This window comes from Cricetulus griseus, assembly GCF_003668045.3.
Source record: "Cricetulus griseus strain 17A/GY chromosome 1 unlocalized genomic scaffold, alternate assembly CriGri-PICRH-1.0 chr1_1, whole genome shotgun sequence".
Taxonomy (NCBI): Eukaryota; Metazoa; Chordata; class Mammalia; order Rodentia; family Cricetidae; genus Cricetulus; species Cricetulus griseus.
The window spans coordinates 33,014,276-33,030,363 of record NW_023276807.1 but is presented as its reverse complement, the minus strand read 5'-3'; the positions used below and the strand labels follow the sequence as shown (position 1 = coordinate 33,030,363).

Here is a 16,088-nt window from a genome sequence, read left to right as displayed (position 1 = left end):
TCTATTTCTTTGTATTACTATTGAAAATTGATTCTTCTTTCATACAGCACATCGTGACCACTCCTCCCTCCACTCCTCCCAGCTCCTCCCCCTACCTCCTTTCTCCTCTAGATTCACCCCCCCCTTCATTTCCCTTCAGAAAAAGAGCAAGCCTCCAAGAGACAACACCCAAACATGACAAAACAAGGTGCAATAGGACCAGGAAGAAGCCCTTATATCAAGGCTGGAAAATGCAACCCAATAGGAGGAAAAGAATCTCAAGAGCAGTCGAGTCAGACACACCTAGTCCCACTGTTAAGGTTCCCACAAGAACACCATGCTAAGAGCCATAGCATGTATTTGTCTTATACAGCAGGAACCATTTGGCCAAATCTGTTAAGTTCTTTTCTGTTTGCTGGGGCTGGAACTTAAATAATGTTGGTAACAGCTTTCTGTTGTGGTTTAGGCCTAGGAAACCCCTCAGACCTATTCCTTTTATAGGTTGTCAAACCTCCAACAAGGCCTCATCTCCTAACCCTTCCAATCTTTCTCAAACAGTACACCAACTGAGAAATAAGCATGTAAATATATATGTCTATAGGGGCTATTATCATTCAAACCACAGTGGCCGTATTTTTGTTGTTGTTTGAAAATGTATATCTTTAGTTAATCATTGCAAAATACTTTGTATTTTGTAGATGTTATCCCAGATCCTTTTAAATATTAACTTTATCTGGGCAACTCCGCAATCCAGGTATTCTTATTTCACAAAGGAAGAAATGGAGGCACAGAAAGCTAGTTAACTGTCTAAACTCATTGGACTGGATTCCTGGTTCTAGAGGCACTTCTGACTCTGTAAGTGTTCACATCTGATGAGAAAAAACCACAAATATGCTCTTGTGCCATCTTAGAGAAACTTGTTTCATTAAACATGCTTCATATATTTGCTGTCCCGAGCTACCATACAACAAAAGGTACTTGAAGGTCAAAAGCAAAGAAAAGCAGATAATTTAAATATCTGTGAAATCTCAATCAATTCTGGACTACCACTCATTCACCTGTTTAGAGAGTTATCTTTCATCTTCTCCTATAGACATTATCAAGGTCCTGTGACAAATATGTGAGGCCTCAGTGCCTTTATCTTGCCAGTACCCTCTATGTTCTTTTGGCATCACCTTTAACTGACATCTACAAAAGCAATCTGATGCTGCTGGCATGAAACTCACTGTAATGCATATTTATTTATCTTTATCTTTGCAAAGAAGTTTTCTATCTCATTACAACCTTTGATGCTAATATAGACTAGGGCCAGATGGGGGAGCTCTCAGAAGGATTCTCAATTGGATTTTGACCAACCCAAGCCAGGAGGCAGTTTCCATGAGAAAGGGAAGCCAAAACTACTGGAAGAAAACTCTAAAAGACCAGAGGTGGATGGTGGTGGAGCACTGGAAGGGCGACTGAGCCTCCACTAACGTGGTTCTGCTCATTTTCTGTAACACTGGAATGAGGAATGAGAGTGTGAAGAACACAAAGCTGACTGTAAATCACCATGGAAAGAAAACATACACTAATGCTATTCTTACTGAGTAACAAATGCTAGATCCATAAATTTAGTGAGAATATGTTTAAGCTATGATTTTTTTCCCTGAAATTCATAACTGAGGCTAAAAATAACTTAAAAGCACTCCAGGCAATATTTCTGTTGCCAGGGAAACAACAAGAGAATGCTAACCAGAATCATCCAAATATACCAATATTAATAGCCAACTGATCACATCCTAGGTTAATTTATATTTTATTTCAGGAGAAATAACAATTATTAATTTGTGTAACTGTCTAAGAATTCTGGTCAAATTTCCAGGTGGAATATACCTGTCAGATGACCTAATGTAGTCCCGTTCTTTGATCTTCAACACATGGAATATAGAAAGGTTTCCCTGTTTCTAACCTCTTAAATATGTGATTAGCTAAACTGTGACACAACAAATTCTTAATCACAGGAGGATTTGGTCCTCTGAAGTACACAGGTATTTAGCCAAAGGCTATTTATAGTCCACACTTGGCACAAATGCATGCTATGATCCCAAGGTGTGGTAAGCAGAGGACAGTAGGTCACCTAGACAATGTGAATGGCTGTGATCCCAAAGTGTGGTAAGGGGAGGACAGTGGTGACCTAGACAATGTGAATGGTTGTGATCTCAAGGTGTGGTAAGCAGAGGACAGTGGTGACCTAGACAATGTGAATGACTGTAAGGAACATGTAAATGGACAGGCAGAAGCCTGGCTGGAAGGAGAATAGGAAAGTGAACACAGACTCGTAATTCAAATACTAGAGATAAGAATGAATGGGAGTGTGCATGTGTGGCAGAGTGTGATAAGCAAGGTATTTAAGGACCAGCTCAGACCTGAGAAGCAGAGTCCACAATAACTGTGTGAGCTCTCCTCCACCTGAGAAGCCAGGCCACTAAGCTGAGAGCCGCCTGCCTGATCCAGACATCAAGACCAACACCAGAGACCTCAGTGGACTTGTTGCTTGAATTGAGAGGAACCTCGAGACATCGAGAGCCGTGGCCCTGAGCCAAACAGATACCCCGATTGTGAGCCTAGGTGCTATGGTCCCTAGGGCTTTGCTTCTGCTCATGTGTATATAAGTGTGAAGTAAAAGATATACTCAAAACCCCTTACTGAGTCTGTCATCATTCCTCCCAGGTTAAAGCCCGGTAAGTGCTCGTGACATTGGCTGTGATCCCAAGGCATGGTAAAGCGAGGACAGTGGGTGACCTAGACAACTGTGAATGACTGTGGTCACAGGTGTGGTAAGAGGAGAATATTGATGACCTAGACAATGTGAATGGCTGTGGTCACAGGTGTGATAAGCAGACAATGTGAATGTTTCAGTGCTCACTTGTGAACAATAGCCTCAGAATGGCCCATGGAAAAGGAATCCAAGAGCTCCCACTTCCAGATATATAGCTTGCAAATTACTTGCCTTAAAAAAAAAAGATTCTTCCTACCGACTTCATAATTTCTTCTTAAAGACTGCAGAAAACATATCAGGACACTTTCTTTACAAGTTAGAAAACCCTGAATTCAAACCTGATATCATTAACAACAAGTAGGTCTTTAATGTTTTCTGTTACTATTAAATTCATAACACTATTGGATAGATCTGTTTCAGTTAAGCCTATACCCAGATTCCCAAATGAAGATAGTCTGATGCTTCTGTGTAAATACCAACTAAGTTCCCCTTTTTATTGGCATTACGAACACATAAACCGTTCTTTACTGTTAAAAAAGTTCCTAGTAACTTTGCTTCTTCTGGGCAGAGTAAAAGGAAAAATTAACTCCTCAGAAATATTCTACAAGGTATCTTTTATTGGCCTCTTATCTGGTCACATGACCCTCTCTTGAGCCAGAGAATTAAATGAATGGAACCCAATTCGATGAGATATTACCCTTAGGAGAAATGCATGCTGGGCTTGTAAACAAACAAATTGAAAAATAAAACCAATTCCGTTGTAATATATATAAAATATCTAGAAAAGTATTTTGCATAGAGCATGTAGTAAATATACATTTGTAAGAAAACTATCATATATTTTAAACCTTTAAATATGCATAGATGTTGGCTTTCAGTCGTGCATTCTAGAACCACACATAAAAAATGAGAGTATATAAGGCAAATTCAAGTTAGATTTTTGACTTTGATATAACTCAAAGTTTAGATAGACTCTATTCTGTGTTTCAGAGAAAGCCAATGACTTTCCCCCTGGGGGCTTGGATGCAACCTAAATTTATAATAATCTTGTGATCAAATATTTCTGTGTGGATTATCATAACAATAACAGATTATTGTTTGGTCTTTTATGCTGGTAATTGATCTAGAAACCCAACACAAACATTTATTTCCAAGTTCTATAATCAAACAAAATAGAATAGTTTTTACCCAAACACTTCCCACCAAAAATTAAGTAATAATTATTTTGTGAGTTTTAATCTTAATTAGATATATCTTTCATCAATAATTAATGGAAAGAAAGATGTGGAGAATCTCTAAGGAGATGGGAAGGAAAACTTGTAACGAGAATATATTTATGAAAACAAATATATTTTCAGTAAAGCAGAAGTTAGTAAATTCAGAAATGAATAATAGAAACCGAGTACACTAGCATCTATAGCTCTTTGAATATGTTTATTGTTTATGACAGAGGTATCGCATCATAATGTGTATGACTTTATAAACAATTGTGACCCTGTGCCTTGGTTTGCTTTTATAAAGTGTCTTTTCCTGAGAGCGCATCTTTGGGGTAAAGCTAAATCGAATTTACTAGATGGTGATAAGGCAAAATTCATTTACTAGTTTCCTTTCAGAAGTTCACTTGTAGACTTTTCTGTATTTACTTCAAACTCTCTTCCACTTTAAATGTCTAAGTCTTCAGTATATTTTTTTTTCTCATGAAGTTTCACAAAAATCCAGGGTAAAGCTTGCATTACAATGGTGTTTAAGGCTTAACAGTGATATACAATGTCCCCAGTAAGAACTTGTGTGGTTTCTTTCCCTTTCATTTTTCAGCCACAGTGAACCTTCATAGTTATGGGCAAGCAGCAGAGTTTCCTCTCACTGTATCTGAGTTCTCCTCAGCCTCCCTGTTCTGGAACTGGAAAGATGCCTGGAATTAGAGGATCTGGGCTTGAAATATGTTCTTGTTATTTTCTTTCATTTTGAAGTCATTATTATAGATTCAGTAAGAGCCTGTATATTTCTACCAGAGAAGAGCAGATCATAGTTTACTTAGAAAGTAGTGAAGGCATACAAACAAGCTCATAACCATCTTAAACAAAATAAGCCTGATGCAAAAGCATAAATATTACATGTTTCCTCTCACTTAGAGAATGCTTTTTATTTGTGATGATGGGGAAGGGAGAAGGAGAAGCATATGGAGTCATAAACACAGTGAAAACACAAAATATACTGGAAATACTGTCTTTATGAAGGCTCCAATTAAATATGACAAATTATTTTAATTTGTTTTCCAATTTTGGAGAATTTCACACTAGAGTAACTGTGTTTCCATCATTTCCACCTCATCTTCTCCCTTCCAACTCCTCCTGTGTCCCCAGTCACTCTCAAAGTCATGATTTCTGTATTTATTGTTATTACACATGTGTGCCTATGCATGTGCCTGTATAAATACAACCTTCTGAGTCCATTTAGTGTTGTTCTTCTCATGTGTATGTGTTTAGGGCTGGCTGAGCACTTAGGATTGCATAGCATAGCAGAGGATTCATCATGGAGAAGACTGATTTCCCCCTCTCTAGAAGCCATTAGGAGTGGAGCCTTATGAGGTTTCAGCATCCACAGAGGAATGTCAACTGGTGTTGACACAGATCTTGTGTGGGTGGTCATATTATTAAGATTTCATGAGTGTAGCTCCCTGTTATATATAGAAGACACTGTCTTATAGCAGGTGTCGTGGTCCTCTGGCTCCTAGTCTTTCTGCCCCCCTCCCTCTCCTTAAATGTCCCATGAGCCTTAAGTGAAGGGATCGAATTACAATGAACCTTTTAAAGTTGGGCACCCCACAGTCAATGATTCTCTGCATTTTGACCAGTTGAGGCTTTATGTAATGGTCTCTGACTACAACAAAAAGAAGCACTTTTGATAAAGGATGAAAGCTTCACTTACCAGTGACTAAAAGGATGAGTATTTGGAATTCAGTAAGTCATTACACTGATTTGGGAAGGTAGTGGCTATAAGTGTTCCTCTGGGATCCATGACCTCACTGGCCACAGAGAGACAGCTAGAATAACAAAATCTGGCATGATTTCTCTCTTGTTGAGTAGGCCTTAATTCCAATTAGACTGCTTCTGCTTAGTCCTAATACCTAAGTGCCACTATTGCACCCTTGTGAATACCTTGTCATGCTGGTCATTGTTGTGGTTCATGGGCTTTGCAGATGGGTAGTAGGATTGTTGACAGCTTTTCTCCATTGGAAGCTTGCATAACATCTTTGGATACTATAGGAGCTAGTCCTCAAGGAGTAGGCTTCCATGTCACTTCCAATTCAAATCTTTCAAGTCCTGTGTCCAAAGTGCATGATGTCTTCAACAATCAGGTCTTACCTTTAAGCTCTGAATGCAACCAAGGGCAATGGCAATATTTTATATTGCTTTAGGGATCGCTTGGACTACTTTGAGGTTTTCCATAACTGATACTAGGGTTTTTGTTACACTGCCACCCGTGTGGGGGACAGCATGCATAACGCCATTTGACAAATTTCACTTAAAGTATATAGATATAGATAGATATAGATATGTAATACACATATTATCTATGTGCCTATATTTTTAAGTAAACAAAGTAATATGATTCCCTATGGCTTTTTCAAACATTCTTAGTGTACTTTACCCATTATCCTTCCCTCCCCTCTGTATTCCCCTCGTTTCTGTGAACCAGATAGAGCCCCCACCCAAGTTTTCTATTTTCCACTCTATAATGCCTGTACCCTATCATCTTCTTTTCTAGACTTAACTGCATGGGAAACAATGACATGGAAATAAGACAGTACTCATGTATTAGATTCTCAAAGAATATATTAAAAGAAGAAAAAGCAAAAAATTTATTTGACGCCACCCCAAAAAGAAAATTCTAAGGGGAAGGAAATGGATGTGCAAATACTTTTCATGGTCTTTTATATATTACCAATCATTTAATATGTTGTTTTGGAGTCTTTTTGTGGAAATTAGCATCTGACTTGTATTTCGGAGTTCATTTACCATGCTATTTTATTAGGCACTCAAATTAAGAAACTATAAGATGACAAATTTGATAATTTGTCATAAAACAAAGATGTGTGAATGAAGTTTTTTACAAAAAAAAAACTAAATTTGACATCTGGAAATAAAATCCTAAATATTGTGTGGTACTGTTTTCTCCTAGTAAAGCCGGGGGGGATTGAAGCTTCTTGGGCTGATGACGACAGTTTTAGTGAATGGAAGTGTTTCTTAGCCCCAAAGAATCTAGGCTGCTGAGTAGCTGCCGTGTAGGGAATTATTTATAATAGCATTTACTGGTAAGAGAAAGGGGCGAAACCTTAGACAGGCACTTAGATGTGACTAAGGGAGGTTTATTTCCGATTCCAAAGCACTGGAGTAGAAGTCACACCGTGACTCAGAGCATTGTGATGGGCCAGCTGTCCACAGGCTTGACTCCAGTGTGTGCTCAGACACCACCATGCCAGACAGAAGACTCACCGGAACATCATTTCAGTGAGTTCACTCGCTTGACACAGTTTCCACATCAGTTAGAGAGGACCAGGTGGTCACTTTGTCTTCAGCACTTCAACAGCAGTTTGTACCAGGTCCCTAATGGCACATGTGTTCAACCATCATGTCTTCATTGTCTTCGGAGTATTTGGTGAAAGGCAGACTATTTTGATAAGATACACCGCATGAAAATGAAAAGTCACACTTACAATTATGCCACGTCACAGATAATCCTTGCGTCAGCCAAGGCGATTGCTGTTTGTGTTTTGTTACTTTGAAATTTAGCAGAATTAAGAAATAATCTGAAATGAGCAGACCCTAAATCTGGTGATGTAAACATATATTACAAAATGATTTTTGTATTAGTGCATTTTTTTTCACTTAAATGCTCAACTGTCAGCAAGGAAAAGTATTATTTCTTGGATTTCAGAGAACAGACAGAAGTGAGTACCCTCCTTCCACTATGTGGGTCGGAGTGATGGAAGTCAAGTCTCCAGGCTTGGTGCCAGGAGCTTTTATGAGCCATCACGCCGCCCTCCAGTTGTTCTTGATAATTAGATACCAAAAAAGGAAACCATCAGAATTATTTATTTCAATACTTGACTCCTGAAACCCAGAACAGAAAGGGGGTGTAACATTTTATATGGAGAATGGAAAGTCAGGAGTCTTGCGAAACGTGATTTGGTTGCTTCCATGGAATATTGTCAGACCAATAGGAGCCGGTGAAGAACTTTTATGGACGGTATAAATAATTTGAGCCGTAGACATCATTACCAGTTGATATTTTCTTTCCCAAGGACCAGCTGTTCAAGAGCACCCGGAACAGAGCCAGGCACAGTTGAGACTCGGCTGGCACTTAGCACCGCGGCAGATTGCTCTGCAGCAATGTCGGTGTTAGAAGAAAGCCGGCCATTTGCTCAACAGCTATCCAATGTCTATTTTACGATACTCTCCCTTTTCTGTTTTAAACTTTTTGTGAAAATCAGCCTTGCCATCCTTAGTCATTTCTACATCGTGAAAGGCAACCGAAAGGAGGCCGCCAGGATAGCAGCTGAATTTTATGGAGTAACCCAAGGACAAGGTACGTTTATGATAGCAGGCTCCTATTTCAAGTTAATTTGAACTATCATTTGATCTACAATCCAAGAAAACATCACAGGTTCTCTTTATGGGACATTTTGTAGACTTAAGTGGAAGGACATTCTTGGAACTTGCTTCATTGGCTTCTTGAAAAAGAAAAGTTATTTTTCAGGGTAAATGCTTGGGCAATATGAAAACATAGCATTTAGTATAGATGTCCTTGCCTCATTGTAATCATTTAAAAACTTTCAATATTTCATTTTCTACATCATTTTTTCAGAAAATAATGAAAAGATTACCAATTTTACTTCAATTGTCCTTTAACATTAAGTTTAGCATGATAATATTTTAAAGGATATATTGAGATCATACATTAAAGTGTTGAGTCAAGCCTGGTGGTGCAACATGTAATCTTAGCAACTCAGGTGGCTGAGGCAGGAGGATTGTAAACTCAGGGCATTCCTGGGCTTTAGTGAGTTCAAGATTAGCCAAGGCAGTGTACTGAGACCCTATCTCCTGATGAAGACTGAAGGGGAAGCTGAACTAGCTCAGTAGGGAAGCACCCCTAGTATGTGAAAGACCATGGGACCAGTCCCTCAGCACTGAACAATTCATTAAAATAAAGTGAAATCGTTGTTATTAAAAGTAGAGGATCTCAGGATTGTTTTTCATGCAGTTTTAAAATTTTATTGTGAAATAAAACACAGAAATTAATATTCATAGCACATATTTTCCTAAAGGGATTGACAATGCTTTGCTTGGATTGTGAAAATTGTTTATAACAAGATAGGATTATGAATAAGCAAATTTGATGTTGGTGCAGCCAGGATCATCGATGCTTTTTAGAAGAAATTGAAATATGAGACAAAATAAAAAATGGTACTACCACTCATAGATCTAAAATTTTATAAGACCATTACATGCTAGTGGAGCAATATTCTAGATAGTAAAAATGATTCATGTGTTGGTTGGAAGTGACATTTTAATTTCTTGTAATCTATTTATTTGTGATTTGGCATTATCCAAGCCAACATACCCTGATACCTCCCAGGCAATTTAAATAAATATTCAGAGTCAAAACTTAGCATCACATAATTAGAAAATACAGCATTTTAAAGAGTCCTTTAAGCTTTTTGTGTTGAAACCTTTTTTCCTATATATTTTAATTTTTTACATAATTTGCTTTAAAATCTAGGCTACTGTTTGTGTGGGGGAATATTGAATAAAGGTGAGGAGTCTTAGTGGTTTGTGAAGAAGATACTATTGTCCCCTAAGGAAGGTTGCTCTTGTGTAAACTGAGGACCCCATCTACAAACTCAGTGGAGAAAGTCTAAGTGCCCCAGGAAGTTATCATAGAGAAAGTAACATCTAGACAAAATCTCCCAGCACTGATGTCGAACTAGCATTTCAAAGTAGCATTTTTACTTTATGATCCATGGAAAGTGAAAATACCATTTGGTAGACAGAGTATTTGAGTACTAAATGCAAACATAAAATAGCTTTTAAAACTTGTCATATTTCTATATGAGATTATAACATGGTAAACTTTATCTTCACAGAAACCTTATAGCTCATTATTTCAGTCATTCTTTATCTCCATTTTATGAGAATGGTCATACACAAAGCAGTGAAATGTTAGGTAAAAGAAGAAAGATGTTTCTGCCTTCAAAAGGTAGTAGAGGCGACTGTGGAAAATCTTCCTGTGCATCTTGGCAAATAAATGAAGCAGTCATCCTCTTATAGTTCATGGTGTTCTTGTTCAGGCAATTCCTGAGCATGTATGAAAAGACTCAGGTATTTTATTGTCATCATAGTCCTCTAAAATATATTAGAATTATAGAATTTTTCCCAGGTAGTAAAAACACATTTCCTGTAAATAAAAAAATACAAAGTTTTAAAAAGCATTGCTGTGTTTATAACATTTGCTGTATTTAACAAAATTCCTTTTACCACCATGTAGTATTCATTATATATTTACACCAGGGTATTTAATTGTAATTACTATTCAGGGTGAGCATAATAGTGTCCAATTTTATTTAACATTAGGAAAATAAGCCAAATGCCTTGAAAAAAATCTTTTTCTCCTGTTAAGAGAAAATTATTCCTTGCCCAGGAAAATATTATTTCTCTATTTTATATAGCTTTTGTACTTTTGTAATCAGAATATACCATTTCTGGTTTACATGTCTCATATTGACTATTCAGTTTTAATTATTGTTGCATAATCAAGTAATTTCCTTCTCCTTTGCTAAGATTATCACTGTCATCCACTTTGAGTTAGGTTCCTCATTCCCACTTTCAGGGCTTAGCCTGATTGCTCCCCAAAATTTCTGGAGTGCAGTTGCCCAATCCATGAAGTAAAGCTGATGTGTGTATTGCATGCCTTTCAGAACAGTGGAGAACTTATTGACAGCATTCTCAATGTCTTCTCAAGAGCTATAGCTCTTCAGTGGGAAATCAAAGAACTCCCTTGCTTGCCTAATTGCTGTGTCGAGGCAGCTCATTGTGGTAGGCAAGTGTAGGCTGTTTTGTTGTTGTTACTGCTGCTGTCATCAGTTGGTAAGCCTTGTTCAATCAAGCTTGAGAGGAAGGTCTGATTACAAACCAGAAACCTGATGATCTAAACAGTGGGTGGATAAACTAGCTTAGGCTGTTTCCTTCCTGATCCCTGAACAACTCCAGTGAACTTCATAACACAGCCTTTTCATCTCTGAAGATTTCTTAACCTTCTTAACCCTACGTCATACCAAAAGTCAAACCCTTCGTCACACTGACAGGACGCATTCTTTGCTTAGCTTCTTTATTTTTTATATCATTGCTTCAGTTGAACACTTTGATTAGAGCCTCTGTCTTTCATGGGATGACTTCAGTTATAAATTTGCACTATACATTGAGATTGACTGTGAGACTAACAAAAATTGGATTGTATTTTCACTTGTAATGTTAAATGGTGAAGAGAAATATAATATTGAAGGGTATCATAATTTGATGAAAGCATTCCAACACCCTAGAAAAGGACATTAAATACCAATAAATATCCCAAGACATGTTAAGAGCTCGCTCATATTAAGAGCAGTACTTGTCATGTTCAATCTTAGCCTATAACAATTACAGCAATTTTACCTTTAAGCAAACAGTCAGTTCTAAACATGCTTCTTAAGTCCCCTTGATAGTAAGAAAATGTGCTGTTCTTTGGAATGCTGAACAATCGTTTTCAGTTAAACTAATGGAAGTGAGGCTAAATAATTAAAGTGCCCTTTTCATACTTGGACTAATCACAGAGATATTTTCCCAGAGGAGGCAGATGTTTTCTTGATCTCAGGAGTAGTCAAAGGATGGACTACTTTTCAGAAAGCACAAGGGAGCAAATGGCACTCAATAAAGTAAAAAGCATATAAACTAGAAAAAAAAATTAGACCCAGATATGAAAGAATTTGAATATGAGACAAATAATTTCAGTTTTTGAATGTACTAGGAGTCATGAAAGTTTGAGTATATTTATAAGTTGAGCAGATAAAAAATAATGCAAATAAAAGTTTGTTATAGATTTATATAGTAGTTATTGAAGTAACCCAGCAGAACATATTTGCAGTAAGTAGATCAGTTTGGACCTTGCCAGAAGGATATGAATGGCTACTTATTTTATATTTGTGTTTGTGCCAGTGGCTGTGTCTCTTTGAAAATGACACTTTTGTTTGTATTCAACCAATTACAAATCTATTCAAGGGAAAATTAGTTTTAAAAGATATAACCCTAGCCGGGTGTTGGTGGCTCATGCGTTTAATCCCAGCACTCAGGAGGCAGAGGCAGGTGGATCTCTGTGAGTTCAAGACCAGCCTGGTCTACAAGAGCTAGTTCCAGGACAGCCTCCAAAGCCACAGAGAAACCCTGTCTCGAAAAACAACAACAACAGCAAAATGTCACAGTGAAACACATTTTTTTTGTATGCCAAGTAAAAACTTAGTTTTAAAAATGATGGAGACCTTGTTTAGTTTGATAGTGATTATTATATGACTAGAAAAGAAATAATAACAATAAAAACAAAAAAATAATCTAAGAATGAATCTGTAATGCCTTTGAAGAACAGTGGTATAGAAAGCATCTATGACTTTAGACTAAGTAGCTATCTCAGAATTATACATTAGTCTGTCGATCAAAGTGGGAATTAACCAGCCACACAGGTCAATATGAATGTCATAAAGGGGACCCTTAGCTGCCTTGTGAATCTGGTAGGCCACCTAACTTCACTCTGAAATGTCAAGAGAAATCAGTACATAGCAAAGCTAGACTCTGATTCTACTTTTGTGCTGTGTTTATTTAATATATGAACCCTCTTCACTTATTTTAAAAATCAACAATTAGCTTTCTGATTATGATTGTTCCCTGCTGAAAGAACTGTCTGGCTTTCCCTTCAAAGTGTTTTAAGACAATCTGAGATTGCAACACTTACCATGAAATAGTATATTTATCTCTTGATATCAGTGTTCTTTATTTTGAGCTTGTAACCCCACCTTTGAAGCATTAGTTTCTTTCAAATTAGATTAGATTTCTGATCCTTGAAAGCCATGAACAAAATTTTTGACTGTGGAAAATACCTCAAAATTATATGTCCCTGTGAGTCTGTGGGATGACTTTTGAAATTGTCTAAGGGTACACGGAAACTCACAGGGAAGTCCTTTTGTGGTTGAGATGCTGAGGAATTTAAGATGCATGCAAATTTATGTCTGAGCTTCTGATTTCATGCAATTCTGAACTGAAGTTTGGCATCGTGATTACTGTCAAACATTCATTTCTTGTCATACATGTGGTTGAGACTTGAAAGTAGGATATAATATAATATGCCAGCTCCAGTCAAATGTCAAAATAAGTTGTCATTTTGAAGACTAGTACAACCAAGGTACAAAAAGAAGCTAGAATTCTATCTAACTATATATAGTGTTTATTTATTTTGTGGTGCTAGGACTGAAGCCAAAATGTCATACAAGTTTGGCATGTGCTATACGACTAAACTATACCCCCAAGCTAGCTTATATCTCTTACTCTATATCAGAAAAGTCTATACCAGGTTTATATTATATCAGCTTTAAGAAATAAACTTTATAGTACTGTCAGCAATATCATAAATGATACACATTCTGCCATTTCTGAAGATTAATGTTTTGTGTGCTACTGTTTGATTATTTATGAGACCGTTATGGTAGGGACACTTATCTCAACAATGAATACTTTCAGGAGGCAAGTACAATGGCTTCTTTAATGACATTCATTATGTAAATGCATAAAACATCCTAAACACATTTTCCAAACTTAGATGAAATAGCTCTATATAAGAATAACTGAAATCAACAGACCTGCTCTTAAATGACAAAAGATATTACACTCAAAATATATTTTCATTTGTCTAGGCTCTAGTCTGTTTTAGAATACCAGAATATCTTTTCTAGAAGAGGCTATTGTTCTCTGGTGCTTTAAAAAAAGAAGTTTGGGAACAAAGTTTCAAGTTTAGATATGACTTTAAGATTTTCATGCATTTGTAATTCCTCCTGCTCTGTTTGGTGAGAAATGCATTAATTCTGGAACTAAAGAACCTCTTCGGTAGCTTCAACCGGATAAGTTTTCTTAGGAATATATTTCTGATGCATTTGTTCCCTTTTTCCTTTAGTCATTCGATCATTCTGTCTTTTCTTCTTACAAAATCCTCAGTTTATTTTCATTTGCCCAAAGTCAAAGGTACTGCATTCGGCTTTAAGATAAAATATACCAAAGCCCAGTCTCCTTAATATGTAGGGGAGAGAAATAACCAAATAATTAGAGACATTGTAAATGGTATTTTAGAAAGCCAACCAATTGCTTTGGGAATAAGGAAGGAGAGGACCCAGCCAGGCAGGAGTAGTCTTGCCTGGGACATGTCAGTTTCAAGCTCTACCAACAACGTTCATGTTCTCTTTCCCAATTGTGCACGTTTCTTTCATAATTTTTCAGAATTTCTAGTTCTCCACTTCTGCTCCATATGTCTTGTTCATTTCTCAGCTTGTTGCTTCTGAGTTGTATATCTCACACATAAAGCTTTACTCAAACTCATTTCACCGTTTAAAATTTTTATTTCTAGTGTAGGCACATGCTGGCATTCTCACCTTTACTGGACATTTTGAAGAAATGGCATGGTCAGTCCATAAACTCATAAAACTTTCTTTTCAAAGCAGGCAGTAAAGAAATAAAAATGAATTCTTGTTTCCTGTATTACGATTTTTTAAAGAGATTGGTAAAGTTCTTAAAATTAGCTATTTTTCTTATTTGTTGACATAGCTGAAATAGTTCTCAGTCAATTCAAGACAACAAATATTGGATACCACTTTACTCCTGGCACAGTGCTGTATGCTCCATGCTCACTTTGTAATACATATATATTATATGCATAGTACATATAGAATATATGTATATATACTTTCTAGACACACTGTATTGGTTGTTATATGTTTACTTTTACAGCATATATGTGGTATGGTATATAGCTTACTTTTGAATTAAAGGAGACAATGTAATTAAGAGCCAAATGTTGCACATGTAAAATAACCAAACAGCAAACAAGTAGAAATTCATAAAGTACTAAAATGTTAATGATCACATTTTGCCATAACTGCCATCTTAGAATTCAGTGAGGGAAAAATCTGAAGTCTTCTTATAGAAATGGGATAGTTTAAGATGTGAAAATATATGTTTAAGAAGAAGTATAAATAAAACCAAGTTGCACACAAAGAAAAAGAGGACAAATTTTAAATGAGAAACATAAGAGGCCTGGTTTACTTTTACTAAAGACTGAAGTATGAATCTTAGAGCTAAAGATACTTGGTAGAGTAGATGATGCTTTTCTCAAATCCTGTATCCAAACATTCATTCAGAGCTTTCTGCTGTCTGGATTAAGCATATGAAAGTGTCATTAGCTTATGACAGAAATTTGGCATCATGAGTGCTTTGTGAAGTCCTAGTTGTAGTGATTCAGTGTGCCATGGTCTACATTATATGAACTGAGTATTTAAGAAGGTGGATGGCCTACTTGTTCTAGGCTTAGCAATGCATGTTCTCATAGTGTCTCCAAGTCCTAGTGATGATTCAGTGTGTATATATCATATGAACTGCATGATGGAGAAGGTGTCTGGCTTCCTTGTTGTGGGCTTAGCAGTCCATGTTCTCATGGTGTTTCCATGGGTGTTCTGTGGATCCTGACAAAATTTTAGTATACTAAGTACATATACTGAAGAAAGATTTTCTCAGTGACTTCCTCCCTCCACCACCAACGTGACCAAAAATATAATTATTTAGAATGTCTATTCCTCCATATCTGTACTGAAGTGGATGAGAAGAAAGGAGGAAGGAAGGATATGTATGTATGTATGCATGTGTATGTGTGTATATTTGTATATTTGTGTCTATTATGTAAATGTGTATATATGTGTGTATTTGTATGTGTATTATGTATGTGTGTATATTTGTATGTGTATATATGTATGTATATGTGTGTATGTATGTATATATCTAGGGAATATATGTATGAGCTGTGAGGGATGTGTGGCATTTCTTCACCAATGCCTTCTTTCATCAATGTTACAAAATATGCCATGGGCTTCTAGACTGGGAATGTTCAATTGCTACAGATAGTGTCTGTGAGTAAGCAAGTCCATGTTAAATTTGGAGACAAACTGAATGCTATGTAATTTTATCATCAGGAATAACCCCACAAGTTTCTTTGAGAAAGGAGTTTGAAG

At 36.7% G+C, this 16,088-nt stretch overlaps 1 protein-coding gene across 2 annotated transcripts in view; it reads left to right on the top strand.

Annotated features, from left to right (window-relative positions):
* The first annotated feature begins 7,139 nt into the window (after positions 1-7,139).
* The window catches only part of Asb5 (ankyrin repeat and SOCS box containing 5), a 38,658-nt gene continuing 29,709 nt past the window's right edge, over positions 7,140-16,088 (top strand). The window contains exons 1-2 of one of the 2 annotated variants that reach the window (XM_027391041.2): positions 7,140-7,248; positions 8,043-8,326. In XM_027391041.2, the coding sequence (XP_027246842.1) occupies positions 7,214-7,248; positions 8,043-8,326 (319 nt within the window). In that variant the 5' untranslated portion in view covers positions 7,140-7,213. Of the gene's footprint in view, positions 8,327-16,088 lie in introns of both variants that reach the window. The other variant, XM_027391040.2, reaches the window with a different exon arrangement.